Source organism: Lithobates pipiens, unplaced genomic scaffold (genome assembly GCF_037356315.1).
Source record: "Lithobates pipiens isolate NorthernLeopardFrog02 unplaced genomic scaffold, aLitPip1_a1.2 Scaffold_8, whole genome shotgun sequence".
NCBI lineage: Eukaryota > Metazoa > Chordata > Amphibia > Anura > Ranidae > Lithobates > Lithobates pipiens.
The window spans coordinates 513,356,322-513,380,943 of NW_027507903.1; the positions used below are offsets into that span (position 1 = coordinate 513,356,322).

The window sequence follows — 24,622 nt, forward strand, 5'->3', positions numbered from 1 at the left end:
GTGGTGTGTATGCAACATATACAGAGTCTTGAAAAAGTATTCATACCCCTTGAAATTTTCCATATTTTGTCATGTTACAACCAAAAACATAAATGTATTTTGTTGGAATTTATGTGATAGACCCACACAAAGTGGAACATAATTGTGAAGTGGAAGGAAAATGATAAATAGTTTTTAAAATTCTTTACAAATAAATATGTGAAAAGTGTGGCGTTCATTTGTATTCAGCCCCGTTTACTCTGATACCTCTAACTAAAATCTAGTGGAACCAATTGCCTTCAGAAATCTCCTAAATCGGTAGAGTCCACCTATGTGTAATTTCATCTCAGTATAAATACAGCTGTTCTGTGAAGCACTCAAAGGTTTGTTAGAGAACCTTAGTGAACAAACAGCATCATAAAGGCCAAAGAATATCCCAAGCTCTGAACATCTCCATACATCATGAGAAAATGTAAAAAGACATGGCACAACTGCAAACCTACCAAAACATGGCCGTCCACCCAAACTGACAGGCAGGGCAAGGAGAGCATTAATCAGAGAAGCAGCCAAGAGTCCCATGGTAACTCTGGAGGAGCTGCAGAGATCCACAGCTCAGGTGGGAGAATCTGTCCACAGGACAACTATTAGTTGTGCACTCCACAAATCTGGCCTTTATGGAAGAGTGGTAAGAAGAAAGTCATTATTGAAAAAAGACCTAAGTCCTGTTTTCAGATTGTGAGAAGCCAAGTGGGGGAGACAGCAAACAGGTGGAAGAAGGTGCTCTGATAAGATGAGACCAAAATTGAACTTTTTGGCATAAAAGCAAAATGCCATGTGTAGTGAAAAACTAACACTGCACATCACCCTGAACACACCATCCCCACTGTGAAACATGGTGGTGGCAGCATAATTTTGTGAGGATGCTTTTCTTCAGCAGGGACAGGGAAACTGGTCAGAGTTGATGGGAAGATTGACGGAGCCAAATACAGGGCAATCTTGGTAGAAGACCTGTTAAGCCCCATACACACTGTCAGATTTTCTGCTGATTTTTCCTTCAGATTTACCAAAACCATGTAGTGCAAGGGCCTGCCCGATTGCATACAAATTGAAACTTCTAAGGTTTTACCTCATATTATATGGTTTTGGTAAATCTGAAGGAAAAACTCAGCAGAAAAACGGATAGTGTGTATGGGGCTTTAGCGTCTGCAAAAAAAAATGAGACTGGGGCGGAGGTTCACCTTCCAGCAGGACAACAATCCTAAACATACAGCCAGAGCTACAATGGAATGTTTAGATCAGTGATGGCGAACCTTGGCACCCCAGATGTTCTGGAACTACACTTCCCATGATGCTCATGCACTCTGCAGTGTATTTGAACATCATGGGAAATTTAGTTCTAAAACATCTGGGGTGCCAAGGTTCGCCATCACTGGTTTAGATCAAAGAATATTCATGTGTTAGAATGGCCCAGTCAAAGTCCAGATCTAAATCTAATTGAAAATCTGTGGCCAGACTTAAAAATTGCTGTTCACAGACGCTCTCCATATAACCCGACAGAGCTTGAGCTATTTTGCAAAGAATGGGGAAAAATTTCACTCCCTAGATGTGCAAAGCTGGTAGAGATATACCCAAAAAACACTTGCAGCTGTGATTGCAGAGAAAGGTGGTTCTACAAAGTATTGACTCAGGGGGGCTGAATATAAATGCACGCCACACTTTTCACATATTTATTTGTAAAACATTTTGAAAACCGTTTATCATTTTCCTTCTACTTCACAATGATGTGCCACTTTTGTGTTGGTCTATCACATAAAATCCCCAAAAAAGACATTTACGTTTTTGGTTGTAACATGACAAAATGTGGAAAATTTCAAAGGGGTATGAATACTTTTTTAAAGGCACTGTAAGCTGTAGCTAAATAAAGACTTTGATATGGATGTGCAAGTCTCTGGCTCTCCTATCTGCTGTCTGTCCGGGTGTTTGGAGAACACTTGGAGCCAGAGAATTGACTTTGTAGATTTCTCAAATCTATTCTGGGATCCTGAAGTGAGCACTGCATTTGCTTTTCATTTATACCAGAATCCTGACTGCAGCCATTTTCCTGGTATCAAAACTTTTATCCGAGTATGGGCTTTTATGTGAAAGTGACCCGAATGACTTACTAGCCGCCGGATCACTCTTGCAGGGTTCAGAAGGGGTTCCCAGGCTCTCCCATTCCACCAGTTAGCCCAGGACCACTACAAACTGTTGGGCTGGCTGCCAACAAAGGAGAAGGATGAACATCCATTTTGTTTATTTTATCTCTCTAAGGGGCACTGCTTTTCTCTTTCTGGTTCCACCCTGCAAGGTTGGTTGTTGCTATGTTCTTAATTGTAACATAAAAAAAACTTTCTGAATAAAATAAAAAAAATAATAAAGATATTATATTAACCTGCTCTGTGAAATGGTTTTTCACAGAGCAGTCCTGAATCTCCTCTTCTGGGGGCCCCCCTGGCGCTCCTGACTCCTCCTCCCTTTTGAGAGCCCCAATGGCAAGCCGCTTGCTATGGGGGCACTTGTGCAGGCTTGATCCTGTGCCAGGCTGTGGGTGTCTATTGACTCCTTCCTCAGACGATTTAATTGACAGCAGCAGGAGCCAATGGCTCCCGCTCATACCTTCATGTCCTGTGAGGAGAAGGAGAGCAGCACTGCTGCTCTTGGGCACATTGCTGGATCGAGATAGGGCTCAGGTAAGTATTTAGGGAGGCTAAGGGGAGCTGACCATGAAACCATTACCTTAATACAGAGATTGCAATAACGTAGAAAACCTTAAGCATTTACAGTGTATTTTTTTTCCTGAAAATACGCGTTTGATAAATTCTTGCACTAACATTATGTGACTTAAAAAAAATTGCAGCAACCTCCATTTTATTTTCCAGGGCCTCTGCTTTCAGAAAATATGTAATGTTTGGGGGTTCTAAGTAATTTTCTAGCAAAACATGCTGATTTTAATATGTATGTGAAAAATGTTAAAGTTGGTCTGGACGTAAAATGATTAAAGAACATTTAGCACTGTAGAAAGGTGGTCAGCAATGTTAGCCCCCTTATTTCTATCATGATAGCTTTTCAACAGTGACTAATGTAATGTTATTACTTTTATTATATTGGGCCTTATTTATCTGTGACTGTCTATGTTGCCTAATACAACCAGTTTAGAATCAGTTCTTCACTGACAATTGACAACGGGAGAATGAAATTCTTAAAATGTATGCATAGACAATATTTTTTCTGTTACTTTTTGGAATTTTGTGGGGAAGGGTTTGAACTCCTGTCAGGTTTTACTGCAGTCAGAGGCTCCATTGGAGAGATTCCTTCACTTCCTGTCTGTACTGATTCCAGCTGCTGGGTTTGACAGCTGTGAGCAAATAGCTGCGGCCGCTGAGCCTGTACACTGCAATGACAGGCTGATGGCAGCCACCTCTGTCTGTGGCTCTTCGCATAGCCAGTGATTACTTGTGGTTATTTTTGTGCATCCAGTCTGTTATTGCAGTTTACAGGCTCGGTGCCCGCAGATATCGCTCACAGCTGTCAAACCCAGCAATAGGAATCAGTAGCTGTGGATCTTTAGTGGGTTGCACAGATATGAAAAAGGAGGAAATCAACAGCTTAGAAGGGAACTGAAATTGGAGGATGCTCAGTAGATGTGGCAATGGTTGATCTACTGTGCTACACAATCTCAGTCTGCAGTGGGGACACAGACAAGAAGGGAGGGAACAGCAGGCTCAACCAGCTTGCTGCAGGATACAGAAAATTGACTGAGTATGTAATATATCATGTACTGTGCGTTTTTAACAATGTGGGTTTAATGACACTTTAAGGATGCTTGGGGGTGCTCCAATGGGCAGGGGGGCATATCCAGAGCCAAGAGTTGGTTGTTCTTCCATTAATTCAGCACAGTATGGCAGAGAATGACCAGAGCTTTCTGTCTCTATGTCAAGCCTATTTTAATTGATAATGCAGTCCAGTTAACTGATTATACTTATATATTAATACATATGTTCTCCTTTTTAAGATGGAGCTATTCCCAGGCAAATCAAGTAATGACACTCAGTGAGCTTGAAGCCCAGCTGAAGCTAAAGGTAAGGTATTGCAACGTTATGGGAATGTAATCTGTAGTTAAATATTTCTTACTAAGCTATACCACATTGGTTCTGCTTTTCCGCTCCTTCTCACAATGCTAGTTTTATCGGCCAGACAAAAATATCCAAATCCCCATGTGGCTGATACTTTATTCCAAAAATTGTGAAGCGGTAAAGCAGATTCATTTCACTCTGCCCCTAGTGGCTAATCTACAAATCTTTACATTTACAAAAATAAAAATATGGAAGGTCAAGCATAAGAAAAATGTGAAAAATCACATTAACATTGCAGTACTTTAAACAATGCAATAATAATATAATATATGTTTTCACTGAAAATACATTGCACTTTGTCTTCAAAGCTGAACTCCAGGCAGATATAATACACACAAATGAATGCATCTCTGTAATCATTAAAGGAGAAGTACACTACCTTTGCAGATAAAAAAAAATAAAAATGCACATTTATTATTATTATTATTATTATTTTTAGGAGCATGCAGAGCATTGCACCAGCGATCAACAGATTGCAGGTTTAATGCTAGGCTCCTGCAGGTTGTCTGTGTAGCTAACTGCCCATTTCTCTGATAGGGGCATACAGTTACTGAGTGACAGGAAGATCATTGAACTACCTAGAACACGCATCAGCACCCTGGTAGATCATGGAGAACTATGAACTGTCAGGTGCTGTCAGTACTTGTAGTTCCTTCATTTACAAAACTCTGTGAATGAATGACAGGGCCATGTGGGCGGAACCCTATATGGCCACTCTCTTTTTGAATAGCGACAGCGGGTGCAGGGAGAAGATCCCCGGCCCTCTGTCATAGGAAGAGGGGGCAGGCAGATGCTGAACATGTTAGAAGTTTCACCCAAAATATGGGTGTAACATGTAACATTTTCACAATGTGAACTCCTCCTTTAAAGTGCTAAAGGCACTAAAGGCACATTTTATTTTTCTAGTTTTGCAGTGTAGAGGGAGTAGAATACTTGTCAGTTTTAATTACTGTCTGAGCCTCTGTTAGGGAGATTTACGGTCTCTATTTGTCCTGTTTACTGTTATCAAGAGTGAAATTTGAATTCTATATTTTGGGTTGTTATCAGAACAGTAATAGAGGGAAAATCTTCCACCAGAGACACTAGCTCTGGCGACCCTGGTGGCACTCCAGGATTCCCTCACTTTGGAGGGATTTCCCCTCACTAAGGCCCCTTTCACACTGGGGCGGTGCAGCCGTCGGCGGCAAAGCGCCGCTATTTTTACTGTCGCTTTACCGTCGTTTTAGCGGCGGTCTGCGGGCACTAGTGGGGTGGTTTTAACCCCTGCTAGCGACCGAAAAAGGGTTAAAACCGCTCGCAAAGCGCCGCTGCAGCGGCGCTTTGCCGGCGGTATAGCTGCGCTGTCCCATTGATTTCAATGGGTAGGAGCGGTGAATACACCGCTCCTTCACCGCTCCAAAGATGTGGCTAGCAGGACTTTTTTTACCGCCCTGCTAGCGCACCGCTCCAGTGTGAAAGCCCTCAGGCTTTCACACTGGAGTGAAAGGGGCCGGTTTTTTCAAGCGCTTCTCAGGCGCTATTTTTAGCGCTGTAGCGCCTGAAAACCGCCCCAGTGTGAAAGGGGCCTAAATGTTTGGCTATGGGACAAGAAGTGAAGGGAAATCTCCACAATGAGACACAAACGGCAAAAATAAAAATCTGACAGGGGTTATAATCTTCCCTTACGCTATCCAAAGTGAACAAAAACATTTTGCCTTTAGTTACACTTTAAACACATCATTATAGCTGAAGTTTAATCTGCTTATATTTTGCCTTTCCTGGTTCCCCCCCTCATCAACATGCTGATGAAAATTGTAAAATAAAACCTTTCCATTTTCATTACATACTTTTTTTACAACCCAGTGATATCATTATTGGGCCTCTGTGTCTCCCTTCGCAATGCTCATGGCAGTGGAATGGGCAGGCAGAGTGTGGTGTATATATCTTCCTGAAAGTGAGTGGTGCTCCGAAACGAAATTTCAGGGTGCACTTTGCCAAAACCAAAATTAAGGGTTTATAAAAAATATATTTTTATAAATAATTGTATTATATTCGACTTTTTTATATAATATCATGAATTTAAATGAATATGAATTTATTGTTGGCCATTATCGGCATCTTTTGAAGTGGTGTTAAAAATCCCACTTGCTGCATTTTTGGTCAGTTAAAAAAAAATTTGATGCATTTTTTGAGTCACGTGATTAATAAGAAAACAACCATAAGTGCGGTAAAACCGCAGCAAAATCTCAGCAAAATAGTGGCAAGAATCAAGAGCATTTTTGGCAGCTATTATAGGGACCTTTTTTTTCTTTTGACACAATACTGAAAACCGTATTTTCGGACGATAATTTTCGGCGGCTGGAATTTCAGTGCATCAGAAAAGTGAGTACACCCCTCACATTTTTGTAAATATTTTATTATATCTTTTCATGTGACAACACTGAAGAAATTACACTTTGCTACAATGTAAAGTAGTGAGTGTACAGCTTGTATAAGGACCGGTTCACACTTGTGTGATGCGAGAACCCTGCAAATCCACTGCGGGTTCCTGCATCGCACTTGACACGCACAGCAGTTCACAGTGCCATATGCAAACTGCTGGGGAGTGTCAATATATGTTAATGACACCCCCATTTCAACTCGCGTATTGCACTGCGAACTGACAGTTTCGGACATGAATCGGATCGCATATGTGGGAACACACATGCGATCCGATTCTGGTCCAAACAGAAAAAAGGGTCCTGTGTGTGTTTGGACCGAATGCGGTGCAATATCAGCCATACTGTCTGTATGGCTGATATCGGACCGCACAGACATAGCATGTAATGTGAACAGCAGTGTGCTGCAAATTGCATGCAATGTCTGGCATTGCACAAGTGTGAACCGGCTCTTACACACAGCCCTTAATGTCCAAACCACTGGCAACAAAAGTGAGTACACCCGTAAGTGAAAATGTCCAAATTGGGCCCAAAGTGTCAATATTTTGAGTGGCCACAATTATTTTCCAGCACTGCCTTAACCATCTTGGGTATGGAGTTCACCAGAGATTCACATGTTGCCACTGGAGTCCTCTTCCACTCCTCCATGATGACATCACAGAGCTGGTGGATGTTAGAGACCTTGAGCTCCTCCACATTCCATTTGAGGTTGCCCCACAGATGCTCAATAGGGTTTAGTTCATGAGAGATACTTGGCCAGTCCATCACCTTTACCCTCAGCTTCTTTAGCAAGGCTGTGGTCATCTAGGAGGTGTGTTTGGGATCGTTATCATGTTAGAATACTGCCGTGCAGCCCAGTCTCTGAAGGGAGGCCATCATGCTCTGCTTCAGTATGTCACAGTACATATTGGCATTCATGGTTCCCTCAATGAACCGTAGCTCCCCAGTGCAAGCAGCACTCATGAAACCCCAGACCATGACACTCCCACCACCATGCTTGACTGTAGGCAAGATGCACTTGTCTTTGTACTCCTCACCTGGTTGCCACCACACATGCTTGGCACCATCTGAATCAAACAAGTTTATCTTGGTCTCATCAGAACACAGGACATGGTTCCAGTAAGCCATGTCCTTAGTCTGCTGGTCTTCAGCGAACTTTTTGCAGGCTTTCTTGTGCATCATCTTTAGAAGAGGCTTCCTTCTGGGATGACAGCCATGCAGACCAATTTGATGCAGTGTGCAGTGTATGGTCTGAGCACTGACAGGCTGACCTCCCCCCACCTCTTCAGCAATGCTGCCAGCACTCATACATCCATTTCTCAAAGACAACCTCTGGATATGACGCTGAGCATGCTCACTCAGCTTCATTGGTCGCCCATGGCGAGACCTGTTCTGAGTGGAACCTGTCCTGTTAAACCGCTGTATGGTCTTGGCCACCATGCTGCAGCTCAGTTTCAGGGTCTTGGCAATCTTCTTATAGCCTAGGCCATCTTTATGTAGAGCAACAATTATTTTTTCAGATCCTCAGAGAGTTCTTTGTCATGAGGTACCATGTTTACCTTTAAGTGACCAGTATGAGAGAGTGAGAGGAATAACACCAAATTTAACACACCTGCTCCCCATTTACACCTGAGACCTTGTAACACTGAGTCACATGACACCGGGGAGGGAAAATGGCTAATTTTCACTTAAGGGTGTACTCACTTTTGTTGCCAGCGGTTTAGACATTAATGGCTGTGTTGAGCTATTTTGAGGGGACACCAAAGATACACAGTTATACAAGCTGTACACTCACTACTTTACATTGTAGCAAAGTGTTATTTCTTCAGTGTTATCACATGAAAAGATATAATAAAATATTTACAAAAATGTGAGGGGTGTACTCACTTTTGTAAAATACTGTATATAGCAAATAGAAATTTTTATGCCGAAACCAAAAATTCAGGATGCATTTGGCCAAAACCCAAAATGACGGTTATTAAAAAAAAAATATATATATATTTTTATATATAATTGTATTATATTTGACTTTTAATTAATATAATTTTTTAAATGAATATGAATTTATTGTTGACCATTATCGGCACCCTTAGAGCAAGAAAATCTCCAGAAAAATGCATCCCTTTAAATTCTATGTATGTCTTCACAATGATCCGTTGCGCTTCCATTGTGGTGTTAAAAATCTTGCTTGCTGCGTTTTTGGTCAGTTAAAAAATGCACCCAAAACGCACCTCCCCATTTAAATGCATTGAAATTGCAGAAAGAACGCATCAATAACATACCCGTGTTACATTTTTGATGCTGTTTCTGAGTCACATGACCATTGAAAAAACACACCATAAGCACAGTAAAATCGCTGCAAAATCGGGTGCGTTTTCGGCACCTTTCTTTCTATCGGCAAAATGCCGGAAACACAATTTTCGGCCAATATGTTTCGATTGCTGAAATTTCAGTGCATCTCTCTCTCTCAGTGGCAAAGCCACTGATCCATGTCAGATATTTGCTTTTTTTTCTCTGTGTGCACCAAAAGGTTAATTTCTCCATTCTATGACATTCTTTGACATGGTTTAGTAGAACAATCACTACAGGAAAACATTGAATTGGTTTGTTCCTTCCGTTCTGCAAGAGTTAACTCTTATCTGGCAATAAATTATACCATCAGATTTCCCCTCAAAACATGAGCGCAGAGATGGAGAGCGTGGTGTGATATTGCACCTTAATTTGCTGTAAGGGAGGAAGGACATCTGTCTCCTTGTATCGCACGTGTAGCGCTATCGCACTGATAGGTAACACTTTAAGTGTCTAATTGCTGAGAATACATTTTTTCTGATTTTATTCATGAGGCGAGAAGTCATTTTGTTAACTGTTTATGCACCTTCGACTGTATTGTTCTTTTTATGGAACTTTTATAAAAGGATAGAAGTGAGGAAGGAGTGTGAGACAAGATATTGACTTCTTAAAGCGTCATTATAAAAAAATTAAACAAAAGCAGCCTGCTAAAGTACAAAATACCCACTGTAATATGTGGAAGACTGGCATCAACAGCTAGACTTACTGATAATAAGCAAACAGTCCTTTTATTTCCAAAAACAAACATAAAATAGCTTATTTTATAGCTTAGCCTCACCAAAGTAAAACAAATAAAAATAGTTTGTTAATTTTTGGTTCAAAAATAAAAGGCTCAGCTCACCGCCAGTAACACTCGTCCCTTAACAGGGTCTTTGAAAGTTCCCGCCTGCCTCAGGGGTCCCAAAGAGGAGATCTTCACAGTTCAGCAGCCATGCCTTGGTCATAAGCTAACCCACACTGCTCACTCAGCTGTGTTCTGCTCTACTCCACCTCTCAGACACCCACGTCTGCTTCCTGTTCCTCTTTAGGCCTCTCTTGTAGGTGGGTTACCCCCTCAGGACCAAAGTCAGGTTTTGGAGGCTCTTTTCCACCCAAAGTCTCTCTAATTCTATGAATTCTGGGTCCCAAACCCAAATGAAGACTTACCAATCCCGAGAGCACTGTAAGTCACTCCTCTATTCTCCAACTGGACTACCCTGGAATCTCTCACCCTACATGGGTAAGAACCCCCTATATACTCAAAAATGACCTTGTAGTCGTTGCCCTTTAAGGGACCATAACCCAAATAATGGGAAAGTTATCGCCCATCCAGGACTAGGGTTGCCACATCATCCCTTTAATCCAGGACACATATTAATTACACAGGTTCTGAGGCTGATTTAATGCAGATAAATCACCAAGTGAGTTTAATTACCACCATAATCAGCCACAGAACCTGTGTAATTCATGTGTGTCCTGGATTAAAGGAATGATGTGGCAACCCTATCCAGGACCCATCCCTGGTGTTCTGTACACCACTCAAATCCTTATCAAACACTTTCCATTGGCAGTGTCTTGCCATAGAGATAAGCGATGGCAAGATGGCCACCACTCATCTCTATACCCTTGGAGGACCAGAGTGAAGTAATAATGTCACTTCCAGTTCTCAGGCCATGTAAACATGCTTGTTTTTTAAAGCAAAAGACACGATTTTTTTTTTTTTTGATATTTTGCTTTTAAGGGTAAAGGAGAGATTTCGGGTCTTTTAGACTTCAAATCTCTCCATAAAGAGGGTGGGAGAGGCTCTCGAGAAGTCCTGGAGTCATAAAGTACTGTTACAGCTTATACTGTTAGTGAAGCACCAAAAAGATAAGCAAAAAGATGCAGATAAAGGAAAATGGTGTGTCTTATTTATATTTTTTATCTGAAGGTTAGTTTGTATGTATATACCTGTTCAGTCATAGCAGACTCTTGGCAAGTCTATAGGCATGATGTCCGATATGCTTGAAAGCCAAATTTCCTATGAGTTAGCTTACTAAGTCTCTTCAATCCTTCCTTCCTCCAAGCTTGGGACTGGCATGCAGAATGTGATAGCGCATGTTCATAGACAATGTATACACACATACTAGGCCAACTTAGACAGGAGCCAATTAATCTACCAGCACTCACACAAACACAGGGGGAACATACAAACTCCATGTAGATAGTGGTATGACTGAGATTAAAACTAGGGCCCCTAGTGCTGCAAGGAATAAATGTTAACTACTGAGCCACTGTGCTGCCCACTAAAAGGGCAAATATTTTCTCTCTATACCCAGTGCTAGAAGGTTTAGATTCTGACATTTGATGATGTCAGATGTCTATCTGCTTTTCCCCACTGTGACTCCCTCGCGTGGCCACTATGGGGGTTATTTATTAAAACTGGAGAGTGCAAAATCTGGTACAGCTTTGCATAGAAACCAATCAGCTTCCAGTTTTTTATGTCAAAGCTTAATTGAACGAGCTGAAGTTAGAAGCTGACTGTTCTGAATACTTTTGAGTAGTATCGGAGCCTGCCCATGCTTTCTCACATTCCTATTGTCCTATGTCTGTGGCGGGCTGCCTCCTTGACCAACAGGAATGTGTGTGACTTTACACTTGTTATCAGCTTTCTTTCTTTATTTTTTAATTAAAAAAAAGAAAAGAATTGTGCTAGGTGTGAAATAAACAATACATAAATAAATGAATAAATAAACCGTGAAGGATACCCTGCAGCTAAGCACTATAACCCTGATATAGGGCACAAAGAAAAATAGACAAAAAATGCAGCGCTGGGTAATAAACTAGTAATGCAAGTGATTATGCATAAAAACCATGATTAAACAAAGAAGTATTCTAAATAAGTGATCAAAAAAACCATCATAATAGTCCATATGTGTTAATATGATCAATCCATGAGCAACAAACACATGTATCAAATGCAAAAACAGTTCATGGGTGAAATAAGCCAACAAAAGAAGTGTTCACAAACGAAATCCAAATAATACGTTTCCACCACTAGTGCAGCCTGTCACCTAGGAATAAGCAATGGAGGCTTACCAAAAAGCCAGCGACCACCCTTATTCAGGGGCGTCACATAAGGCCTAGTAGAACAGCAGACTTGCTGTTGAAGTACCACCGACTGTCCTCACAGGTAACCGGCCAGCGTCTGTGGAAAGTGGTTTCAAAGGCGCTTCTGTCAGGAGACGATCACTGCACATCATTGGACGTTTCCTTCCACCAGTGGGATGTGGTCAACAGAGAAGTTGTTATACATATATATCACATTTTTGATATTAAGGGGGTATAGTAATTATTTAGGGATTTTTTTGGCACTATTTTTTGGCACTATAATTTTTTGGCACTATTATTTAGACGGGGGGATGGGGGGGGGGGGGCGGGAATAGTGAACGGGAGGCACAATCCCCTAATATATATATTGTACTTCTACTGTAACCCTCAAGGTGGGGGGGGATTCGATTTGGGATTGCAGCGCACCCATAATAATTAAAGAAAAAAAAGAGGATAGGTTTGAGCGCCGGTACATTTAGATTTTTCCTAGGATGTGGTCATCCAATGGATTTCCGCAAAAAGTTATGAGGAGAAAAAAAAGACTCCAATAGTGCAGAGATACCTTTGACTAATTTTTTCAAAAAAAGGTACCAACAGGTTCACAATGCATAAAAACGTTCCTTGCAGGGATAAAAAGATAAAAAGGCTCTGCTAATCTCCAAAAAAGCGGTTCGCGCACTCGCACTGCGTGGGGTACAGTGTCGCACAACTGCACAATTGTCAGTTAACCAGTTCCCGACCAGCGCACGCTGATGTACGTCGGCAGAATGGCACGGGCAGGCATATTGGCGTACAGGTACATCCAATCTTCAATGCTGCCCTGCCATCGCGAGCGCGCTACCCCCGTGAGTCCGGTCGCGGGTCCTGCGGACTCGATCGATGCGGGCATACCCGCGATCGTCTCACGGGACGGCTGAATGAAGGAAATGCCGTGTAAACAGCATTTCCCCATTCTGCCAAGGAACTAGTGACGCTAATCTCTGCTCCATGTGATTGGAGCAGAGATCAGTGTTCACTAAATGAAAGCCCAGCCCCCACACAGTTAGTAACACACCCCTAGGAACACTTAACCCCTACACTGCCACCCACTGGTTAACCCCTTCACTGCCAGGGTCATTTATACAGGAATCACTGCATTTATATAGCAGCGATTACTGTATAAATGACAATGGTCCCAAAAATGTGTCAAAAATGTCCGATGTGTCCGCCGCAATGTCACAGTCACAATAAAAAAAAAAATCGCTGATCGCCGCCATTACTAGTAAAAAAAAAAAAAAATATTTTTTTTTTTATAAAAATGCCATAAAAATATCCCCATTTTGTAAACGCTATAACTTTTGCGCAAACCAATCAATAATCATTTATTGCGATTTTTTTGTCAAAAATATGTAGAAGAATACTGAGGGAAAAAAATGTTTTTTTTTATATATTTTTGGGGGATATTTATTATGACAAAAAGTTAAAAATAATGTGTTTTTTTCAAAATTGTCGCTCTATTTTTGTTTATAGCGCAAAAAATAAAAACCGCAGGGGTGATCAAATACCACCAAAAGAAAGCTCTATTTGTGGGAAAAAAGGACGTCAATTTTTTTTGGGAGCCATGTCGCAGGACTGCGCAATTGTCAGTTAAAGCGACGCAGTGCCGAATCGCAAAAAGTGGTCTGGTCTTTGACCAGCAAAATGGTCCGGTCTGTAAGTGGTTAAAGCGACACAGTGCCGTATTGCAAAAAATGGCCTCGTCATGAAGGGGGTAAAACCTTTCAGGGGCTGAAGTGGTTAAAATTCTGCACAATCTCGGGACACCCCATTTTTAAATGAAAAAATTAAACAAATAGTTTTACATATTGCAGCAACATGCACATACGACACCCAACATTAGAGGGGATCTATTCTTCCAAAGTAAACACAACTTTGCACATTAATAAGGACTAGTATTCCAATGTTTTTCTTCTCCCTCACTAATGTGACCCAGTGTTGACAGAGAGGGGTAGTGGGGTCAAACAAGGATGCTGTACAAGTCCTCCTTATTAATCAATAAAGCTATTGGTTTTTAGGATGCCAGCGGCTGGAAGGTTGTAATGGCACAATGAAAACCCGTGGCTTTGCATAACTAAAAGGCAGGCTTGATCCCCCCATTGTATGCATTTTTTGGGCAATTTCTAGGCATTTTGCCAAGGCACCCCTGAAGAAACCTGAAGGCACCCTGGTTGAAAAAGGCTGGTATAAAACACGAGTTGCTGATATGTCTCGATCTACTGGACCAAATTGAGTGCGTTTGTGACAGGTGCATGTTAAGTTCTAACCCTGATTTTTTAAGCCTGTGATGCCGTGTACACAGGACCGAACTTTCCAGCAGAAAAGGCAGACGGAATCATTCCGTCAGATATTACGATCGTGTGTGGGCTTCATCTGACTTTTTTCTTCAAAAATTCAAAGGGACCTAGAAATAGAACATGTTTCAAATCTGTCCGACGGAATCAATTCCTATCGGGAAAACCGTTCGTCTGTATGCTGGTCCGACGGCCCGAATACGACGCAAGGGCAGCCATTGGCTACTGGCTAATGAACTTCCTTTTCTAGTCCCGTCGTACGTCATCAAGTTCAAAACGAACTGACTTTGGTCCGCTCGTGTGTGGGCAAGTCCGTTTGTACGGAAGTCTGTCGTAACTCCGTCGGGAAGACCGTTGGACCTTTTCTGGTGGAAAGTCCGGTCGTGTGTACACGGCATGAGAAAAAGTAGGGTGTATTGTATGAGGTGTAGGGTTTATAATAGCAATGAGTAAATGTCAGCAGGTCCTATACATTATATTATTGCATTGAAGAATTTAGCTAATTCCTGGAAAGAATAATTCTTATTAAAAAATGATCTTTATCTCGGTCCTTCTTGTGCCCCAGGCTGGTAGAGTAATTGGCTGAAGATGTGTGCCAAGCTTAAACAAGACCATTTCATTTTGTGTGATACACTAATATATTTTTATTTATTTATTGAAATCGTTCATCGCATATATAGTTCAGCATTTATTTGCATATATTCATGCAGCAATATCTCACTCGTTAAAATTGTAAGTGACAAATACAGCCCGAGATTTCAGTATTGCAGCCTGGCCCCAGGATTTTAGGCAGGTGTATACCATTGATGGTGATAATTAAAACTAGGTTAATTAGAATTAGCTAATTAAATAGTAATTAGAGAAACCTTGTTACAGTCATCTAATCTTGTTATAACATGCGGACCTTGCAATTTTTTTTTTGTCATTTTGACTAATTAAAATATGTCTTGTACCTTGTAAGAACATTACAAGATTTGTGACATTTTTTTTCAAATCTCTGAGCAATTAATCATCTGTTTAATACATCCATTAATTCCTTTTATTTGTGACACATATGAGTGGATGTTTTAAAATGCAGATTTTTTTTTAATGATTATCCTTGGAATCACATAGGTCATGAGCGTGTCAGATTTAACATTTAATTAAAATCAGAATGTGATTAGGGGGCTGGAAAGAAATAATGATGGTTTTTCATAATGGCAGTTTGGTCTGGTAATAGAATGTAATTAAAGCGAAACTTCAGTAATTTTTTTCAACTTTCCATCTATTAAATATTCTCCCCTTGTTGTTTTAACTTTGGATAGTAAAACATTTTTTTCTGGCAGTAAATACCTTATACAGCCCACTTCCTGTTTCTTGTCTGATAAAAAGCCTAGGCTTGTGACATCATGCACAGCTCTCTCTCTCATTCTTGTGCGAGTTTGCCAGGAAGGGGCGGGGGGTCATAAGAGGGCCAATGAGAGCTGCTGGGCTGCAGAGCTGGAGGCGTGCCTCTGTGTGTCTGTGTAAATCCAGGAAGTGAATAGGCAGCAGCATCAGCTGGCCAGTTAAAATGGATGCAGCCAGACTTAATGGAGGGAAATTTTTGCAGCATTTTTGGCAGGTACAGAATCACAGTACCGTATTTTTTTCCGGCTCATAAGACGACCTTTTACACTGAAATTAGACCGCCAAAAAGCAGGGGTCTTCTTATACGCCGGGTGAAGAGGCCGCCAAATGGATATCAGCCCACCGAGTGCTCTGTAAAACTGTATGTATACAGTATACGCCGCTCAGCCAATCCCGGCGGGCGATGCACTCTGTTGATGAATACAGAGCCTGCTAAGCCTGCTCAAATTGGAGTACAACCTCTGCCAATCCGAGCAGGCTACATGAGTCAGAGCGGTGCAGGCTGATGATGTCGTCACAGCCTCTGCCAATCCGAGCAAGCTTTGTATTCATCAACAGACTAGTAAAATACATTGCCTGCCGTGATTGGCTCAGCGGTACATGCTGTATGCACACTGTATTCTGCAGTGCACTGGAACCTGGCGCTACTGTATTAATGCATCATATTTTATACTGTGTGTACCTTGTACTTCCACTATTTCAAAGCATCATATACTGTGTGTACCTGGCACTATTGCAAAGCATCATATACTGCGTGTACCTGGCACTATTACAAAGCATCATATACTGCGTGTACCTGGCACTATTACAAAGCATCATATACTGCGTGTACCTGGCACTATTACAAAGCATCATATACTGCGTGTACCTGGCACTATTACAAAGCATCATATACTGCGTGTACCTGGCGCTATTACAAAGCATCATATACTGTGTGTACCTGGCACTATTACAAAGCATCATATACTGTGTGTACCTGCCACTATTACAAAGCATCATATACTGTGTGTTAGAGCTGCAACTAATGATTAATTTGTCTGTCGACTAATCTATCGATTCTTTTCAACGACTATCCGATAATTTTTTTAATTTATTTTTTATTTTTTTATGAATCTAGTGTTTTTTTTTTTTTGATTAGCTAAGTAATCCTTTGGATAACCTTGAGAGTATTGTATAGTATTGTATTGTAGAGTATTGGCGGGCAGTGTATTGGCGGGCAGTGTATTGTATTGGCTGGCAGAGTATAGTATTGCAGAGTATTGCATTGGCTGGCAGAGTATAGTATTGCATTGGCGGGCAGAGTATTGGCGGGCAGAGTATTGGCGGGCAGAGTATTGTATTGGCTGGCATGTCATGACGCCAGTTGATCACATTGTAAACGCCTGGGTGTAGAAAGATGGCCGCCACTTCGGAGCTAGGCCGAAGCCGCGGCCTCTCCTAAGGCCGAGACCGCGGAGCACTCCGTGGATCGCGGCGTGTGCGCTCGGATCACGGATCGGTGACGATCCGTTGCACCCCTAGGGACGGCGGCACAGAGGGGGAGAAGAGAGGGGGACGGCGGCACGGAGGGGGACGGCGGCACGGAGGGCAGCGGTAGATACTAAGCACTGCTCCCACTATGACGCATCGACGACCTGCACGCACGTCAACGTATTTTCTTAGTCGACGTAGTCGATTACGTCGACGCGTCTTGGCAGCTCTACTGTGTGTACCTGCCACTATTACAAAGCATCATATACTGCGTGTACCTGCCACTATTACAAAGCATCATATACTGTGTGTACCTGGCGCTATTACAAAGCATCATATACTATGTGTACCGTACCTGACGCTATTACAAAGCATCATATACTGTGTGTACCATACCTGCCGCTATTACAAAGCATCATATACTGTGTGTACCATACCTGGCGCTATTACAAAGCATCATATACTGTGTGTACCATACCCCTTCATATAAAATATCAGTATTATTTATGGTGCTTTGGAAGAGAGGATTAATTTTTGCTCCCTACCAAATGTGGGACCCCTGGGACTTGTAGTTCACCAGTTTCCTTTTTGATTTCATAAAAGTGATACCTTAATACAGTGGTACTTGACAGATTACAATACCTGACCATACTGTGAAATGGCTGATAGACAGGGCCCCAGCATAGCTCCAGCAAGGAGAAGGAAACATGAAGCCAGTTTCAAGCTCAAAGTTGTAAACTTTGCCAAGGAACATAATAACTGCTCTGCTGCAAGACAATATGGAGTAACAGAAAAGATGGTCCGAGACTGGAAAGCAAAGGAAGATGCATTAAAGAGTATGGCAAGGGCTTAGTGTGCATTAAGAAGAGGCACCCACATTGGCCAGAACTCGAGAAGCATGTAGCAGACATGGTGCATGAGCATAGTGACAATGGTTTTGTAGTGACGGTGAACAACATACGGATTTTTGCACTTCAGTGGGCCAAATCATACCCAGATCACAGCAAAGAATGTAAGGCCACTATATCCTGGTGTTCTAGGTTCTTGAAAAGGCATGATCTGGTACTGAGGCAAAAGACTAAAATTGCACAAAAACTACCTGCAGATCTCAACGGCAAAGTAAGTAATTTCCATCGATATGTAATACAACAGTGCAAGAAACGGGGCTATGCATTAAGTCACATCGAAAATATGGATGAAACTCCTATAAATTTTGATATGGTTGGAAATAAAACAGTTAATTCAAAAGGTGCCAAAACTGTGTTCATTAAAACAACAGGACATGAGAAGTCCAGTTTTACAGTGGTACTAGCATGTATAGCTGATGGTGCCAAACTAAGACCCATGATTATTTTCAAAAGAAAAAAAATGCAGAAAATCAAGTTCCCTGTTGGAGTTTTTGTACATGTGAATGAAAAAGGCTGGATGGATGAAGAAGGGGTAAAGCTATGGCTTGAAAATGTATGGAGTAGACAACCAGGTGGACTTCGTCAAGAACGTAGCCTACTGGTGTGGGATATGTTCAGGGCTCATTTAACTCCCAGCACAAAGGAAAGACTGACAAGAATAACACGGTTATTTTTTTATGTTTCTGATGTTTTTTTTAAATGGTGTTGCCTCGGAAGGGGGTGGTCTTATACAGTGAGTATAGCCCAAAACCTACGTTTTCACTGGAAAAATAGGGGGTTGTCTTATACGCCGGCAAATACGGTATATATAAAATAATATGCAAACATTGCAAAGTGATTGGTGGGAAGCTTCAGAAAGACAAAGATGCTTTTTCTTTTTACAAATTATATGAGCAGACTGCAGTTCCTCTTTAAACAATTCCACAATTCAATATGATTTAGGCCCCTTTCACACTGTCAGTTTTTCAGGCGGACCTGAACGGATGCTCCATAGAAGTCTATGGAGCGTCGGATGTTAGCGGTGACAAGTCCGCTGACATCCGACCCGCTCCGAAAAAGTGTGGCGGAGGAAAAAGCTATTTTTCCATCCGTCATCGGATTGGGTGACGACGGGCACTGCGGTCCATCGTCACCCGATCTCCCATAGGGGAGAGCGGCGCTGTGACAGGTCCGTCCCTGCGCAGTGTGCAGAGACAGACCTGTCATCTTCCTGCTCAGCGGAGATCGCTCCGGCGATCCCCGCTGAGCAAGCGGATATCCACGGGGCGGATCAGCACTGATCCGCCCCATGTGAAAGGACCCTAATTCTGGGGCAGAATTAAAACTACCACTAAAACTTTACTGATATCTAGGACTTTATTAGGCTGAGCTAAAAGTTTCAAACTACATTATAGGCTTAAAGCACAAAGTTTCAACACAAGGATATGGATTCTTATTTTAGCCATGTGACAGTAATTTATTTTAAATCTCTATAGATTCAGCTTAAGATAACTGTCACTTTTTAAAATAAAGATCCTTAATTTATTAGCTGTGTGAATTGAGCTTTATATGGCCAGACGTTTGTGGACACCCGACCATCACACCTACACCAAATGGCCTAAAGTATGTGAACCCCCTTCCAAATGATTGAGTTCCGGTGATTCCAGTGCAGTCTTGTTATTGCTGCAGAATAAAAAGAAAAATGTAGACAATTGTGCTATTCCAACCTTGTGGTAACAGTTTGGTGATGAAAAGGGCTGCAACTAACGATTATTTTCATAATCGATTAGTTGGCCGATTGTTTTGATTAATAGATTAATCGGGTAACAAAAAAAAAACTCAGAAAAAGTCTGGTGTATAATTTAGTTATTATGTAAAGTTTAAAAAAAAAATATATTTATTCTTAAATATCTATATGCAGTGGTAAATATAAATAACCAGCTATATTAGTGAGGGAACAAAATATCGAATCAACTCTAATATCAGACAGAAGAGATCTATATACACTAGCGCTGCATCAGTGCCGATACTATTATGGGTAGAGCTCCAAAGGGATGAAGCTAAGGGGAAAACAATACTGAGAGTATGCTATAGGCCCCCTAACCTGAGGGAAGAGGGGGAGATGGACCTCCTATCACAATTTGATAGCCACGCCCGATATGTTTCGTCATCAACAGACTTCTTCATGGGATTCCCATGAAGAAGTCTGTTGATGACGAAACATGTCGGGGTGTGGCTATCTGGCAAACTTAGTTGTGGATAAGCTTGAAATCTGGGTGACATGTGGTGGTGCTGGACGGAGGAAAACAAAGGAGACCGTTTTAAACACCCACACTGGCCTCTAATCAGCTGTGCGAGACCAAGTGTGAGGAGGGGTGAGAAGGAATCAATTTGTTTCTCTAGTTAAAGGTCTGCCGTGACCACCAATGCCCCAGGATACTGAGATACCTGAAGTGTTCAAGTGTGGAGTGGAGTGATTTATACTTTGGCTTGTTCATTTATTGTTCATGTGAGTGCATTGAATTTTGGTTTATTTGGATTAAAGTGCTTAACTGTAAGTCTGGTGGTATACAGTGGGCATCCATCTAGAGGATATAAAGCTTGTTTTGCCAAACACGTGAGTGTGAGGCTTATGAGCCGGTGAGTGCACCCACAACGGGGGTTTTCATGATCACAGCTGGTGTGGTGAAGGAGCAAATTAATTTTGGTGGACACTGATTATCACTTTTCACGTGGACTATAGTATTTGGATTTTATTTATTCGGACTGATATATATTTTTATTTGTCGATTCACTGATTTTTATGTACTTTAATTAATTTTGAGTACCTGTGTTTAGATTGATTAATATTTATATTATTTATTTGTACTGGAATATTTTGGGCAATTATTAAGTTATATATATATTTTTAGGGATATTTATATATATATATATATATATATATATATATATATATATATATATATATATATATATATATATATATATATATATATATATATATTTGCATGTTTAGCACTGTTTTATATATATATGTATATATATATATATATATATATATATATATATATATATATATATATATATATATATATATATATATATATATATATATATACACATATACATATACGGGTATACATGTGAATGTTATTGTTATTTTGATTTTATTTTTAGGCAGGGTGAGGTTAAGCATTCACCTATTGAGCGCTACGTGTCACATAATTTTTTGTTTTTTTGAGAATTATTGCACTGATTTGACATAAACTGCATAGAGAGTTCTTTACTGTAAGCCCTTGTACACACGGTCGAAGATTCTGACGGAATGTGTCCGATCGGAGTGTTTTGTCGGATATTCCGACTGTGTGTGGTCTGCATCGGACTGTTTCCGTCGGAATATCCGTCGGACCAACTTTTCCAATTTGCTGGAAATATTTTCTGACAAAATGCTCCGTTCAGACATACTCCGATCATGTGTAGAGAATTCCGATCGGACAAAGTGCCACGCATGCTCAGATCAAATTCCTACACCAAAGCTATTGGCTACTAGCATGAACATAGTCCCGTCGTAACGAAATAACGTCATCACATCGGATTTTCCGACAACTTTGTCCGACCGTGTGTATACAACAGTTTTGGACAAAATCCGACAGATTTGGTTGTCGGAATCTCCGACCGTGTGTACAAGGGCTAAGAGCGGCAAGGATGTGGAATTCCCTTCCACAGGCGGTGGTCTCAGCGGGGAGCATTAATAATTTCAAAAAATTATTAGATAAGCACCTGAACGACCGCAACATACAGGGATATACAATGTAATACTGACATGTAATCACACACATAGGTTGGACTTGATGGACTTGTGTCTTTTTTCAGTCTCACCTACTATGTTACTATGTAACTAAGTATGTGTGAATTAGGGATCGACCAATATCGTTCTTTTGGTGCCATTACGATACCGATATTTCAGCCACCTCTCCTGCCGATATTTTGTACATAAATTATTATTTTTTTTTTACACTGTCATTTTACATTTATTTGTTTTTTATCACCGTTAGTGCTGACACAAGGCATGTAAACAGTGAGAGATAGACATGTGAGAGACCTCAAACCCCTCTACTGCACTTTGAAGTATTCCAAACGTCAAGGTCTGCATTTTTCAATACTTTATTTTTTTAAATTGGCGTCTTTAAGATACCAGTAATTCGGGAAGTGATGTCATGACATAATTTCCGTATTACTAGAACCGAGACCCGAATGAAGCATCGGCTTTGTTCAGGTCTTCGGCCAGTCGGCGGATGTGCCGGCAGGTTGCTCGGGCCTTCCAGTGGAACGGGAGAGCCCGGGCGAGCGGCAGGAGGCGGCAGCAACTGCTGAGCCGCATCGGTTGTTATTACAATAAAGCCAAACATTCGCTCAAAAGAACAGTATGGTAAAACCCTTTGAAGCAATATTGTTCAGTTTTTTGACCGATACCGATACTTCGAAAAAAGTGAATATCGGCCTCCGATAATCGGTTGATCCCTAGTGCAAATGCTCCAATACTAAAATCGATACTTTTTTTTGAAATTCTATCGACTTGCATTGACTTCTGTTAAATGAAGTCACAAGCCGCAATGAAATCAGAGGTCCAAATCGTACTGATCTGCGGCTTTGCAATCACGCTAAAATAACGTGATTTCAAAGCCACAGAAGAACTGTTCTTTATAATTATACAGTAATCATTTTTCATTTGTCTAAAAAAAAAAAACTGTCACGACATTAAAAATAGGTATCGGTATTTGATATCAGGGAGTATCAGTACTCGTACTTCCTCTTTGGGGTGCCCATCAGCACTTCTTGCTCCTCTTGTCTTCAGAGTGCCCCTATCGCAAGCCGCAAAGTACAATATAGAGTTCACTTCTTTCTCCTTGCCGGGACTACATGTCCCATGAGGCATTGCCCCTCACACACTCACAAGCTCTCAGGCACTTACTGACATGTATGGATGGTGTACTGAGCTGTATGTGTGCTGGACTGTGTATACCAACATGTATGGAGGGTGTACCACACTGTAAACAAATATTGCATTCTATATGCAGTTCAACTAATTGGCTGACCAACTAATCGATTATGAAAATAGTTGACAATTTTCATAATCGATTATGCCGATTAGTTGTTTCAGCCCTAGTGAAGACCCATTTCTTTTCCAGCATGACTGTGCCCCTGTGTACAAAGACATATTACCCAGAGTAAGATATTCGCCTAGAGCAGTGATGGCGAACCTTGGCACCCCAGATGTTTTAGAACTACATTTCCCATGATGCTCATGCACTCTGCAGTGTAGTTGAGCCTCATGGGAAATGTAGTTCCAAAACATCTGGGGTGCCAAGGTTCGCCATCGCTGGCCTAGTGGCTCCAATCGCCAGGGATACCACCAATTACAGAAGTCGGTTCCCTGTAGTCCTTAGCCACTAGAGAGTCCGTTACAGCTCCAAAGAAAAAAGAGGAAGCCGTTTACCTTGCTGAGAGCCTCAGAACCATTTATTCAATACATCCATCAAACGGATCAGTCCATCCGAGATACCAATGCCCTAAAGCCTTTTACTCAGTAGTGAGGTTACCCATAGGGTCAAAGGGCCTATGAATAAGCTCACTCGTGAGTGAAACACATAGGATAGTTTGTATCTTGAGTGAATCGATCTGTTTGATGGCTGTATTAACTAATTAGTTCGGAGGCTTTGAGCACAGTGAGCAGGTCCCTTTTCTTCTTTGGAGCTATTCCATAAAGACATGGTTTAAAGAGTTTGATGTGGAGGAGCTCGAGTGGCCAACACAGAGCTCTGATCTCAACCATACTGAACATTTTTGGGATACATTGGAACACCAATTGTAATCCAGGTCTTCTCATCCAATATTAGTACCTGGCTTCTCAAATGGGCACAAATTCCCAGAGACACACTCCAAAATCTTGTTTAAATCCATCCCAGAGGAGTGGAGGCATTTATAGCCACAAAGGGGGTGGAGTGGGGGTCACATCTTCATATTGATGCCCATGGTATTGAAATATGATATCCAATGAGCTCATATAGGGCTGATGGTCAGGTGTACACGAACTTTTTACCATATAGTCTATTTGTGTGACTGACTTCTATATACTATATGAAATCTAATAAGCCTGGCTAGTGAGAGCAGGGAGACTTTTTGGGGTCGGGATCCGAGTATGAATCTATTTAAACCAAGAACTGAGAAATTAGTTTTAAGTGGAGTTTTTTTTTCTACCTCTATTTGACAAGCACTTTGCTGGCAACACATTTCAGTTATCATTTAGTGATAACAGGTTAATGTACTGCTACATTTTGTGTACTTTGGCTCTAAAATGCACCTTTTACTTTAAAAGAAATCATAAATAACCTGGTATATAAGTTAAACCAAAACTGACTACAACATAATACTTGATGTATGCTGAAATGCTGTACTCTGTAAAGAACCTGTAGATGGCGCTATTGCTACTCTGTTAGTCCAGCAAAGCCACCCAGAACAGAGTAATAATGGAAAATGACAGAATAAGTTAATTGGTGTAA

General features: G+C 41.2%; 1 protein-coding gene across 2 annotated transcripts in view; it reads left to right on the top strand.

Moving 5' to 3' along the window:
- EFCAB6 (EF-hand calcium binding domain 6) overlaps nucleotides 1-24,622 on the top strand; it is a 270,887-nt gene that overhangs the window by 32,479 nt on the left and 213,786 nt on the right. For both annotated transcript variants that reach the window (XM_077469390.1, XM_077469391.1), the window contains exon 6: nucleotides 4,031-4,097. In XM_077469390.1, the coding sequence (XP_077325516.1) occupies nucleotides 4,031-4,097 (67 nt within the window). The remainder of the gene's footprint in view (nucleotides 1-4,030; nucleotides 4,098-24,622) is intronic.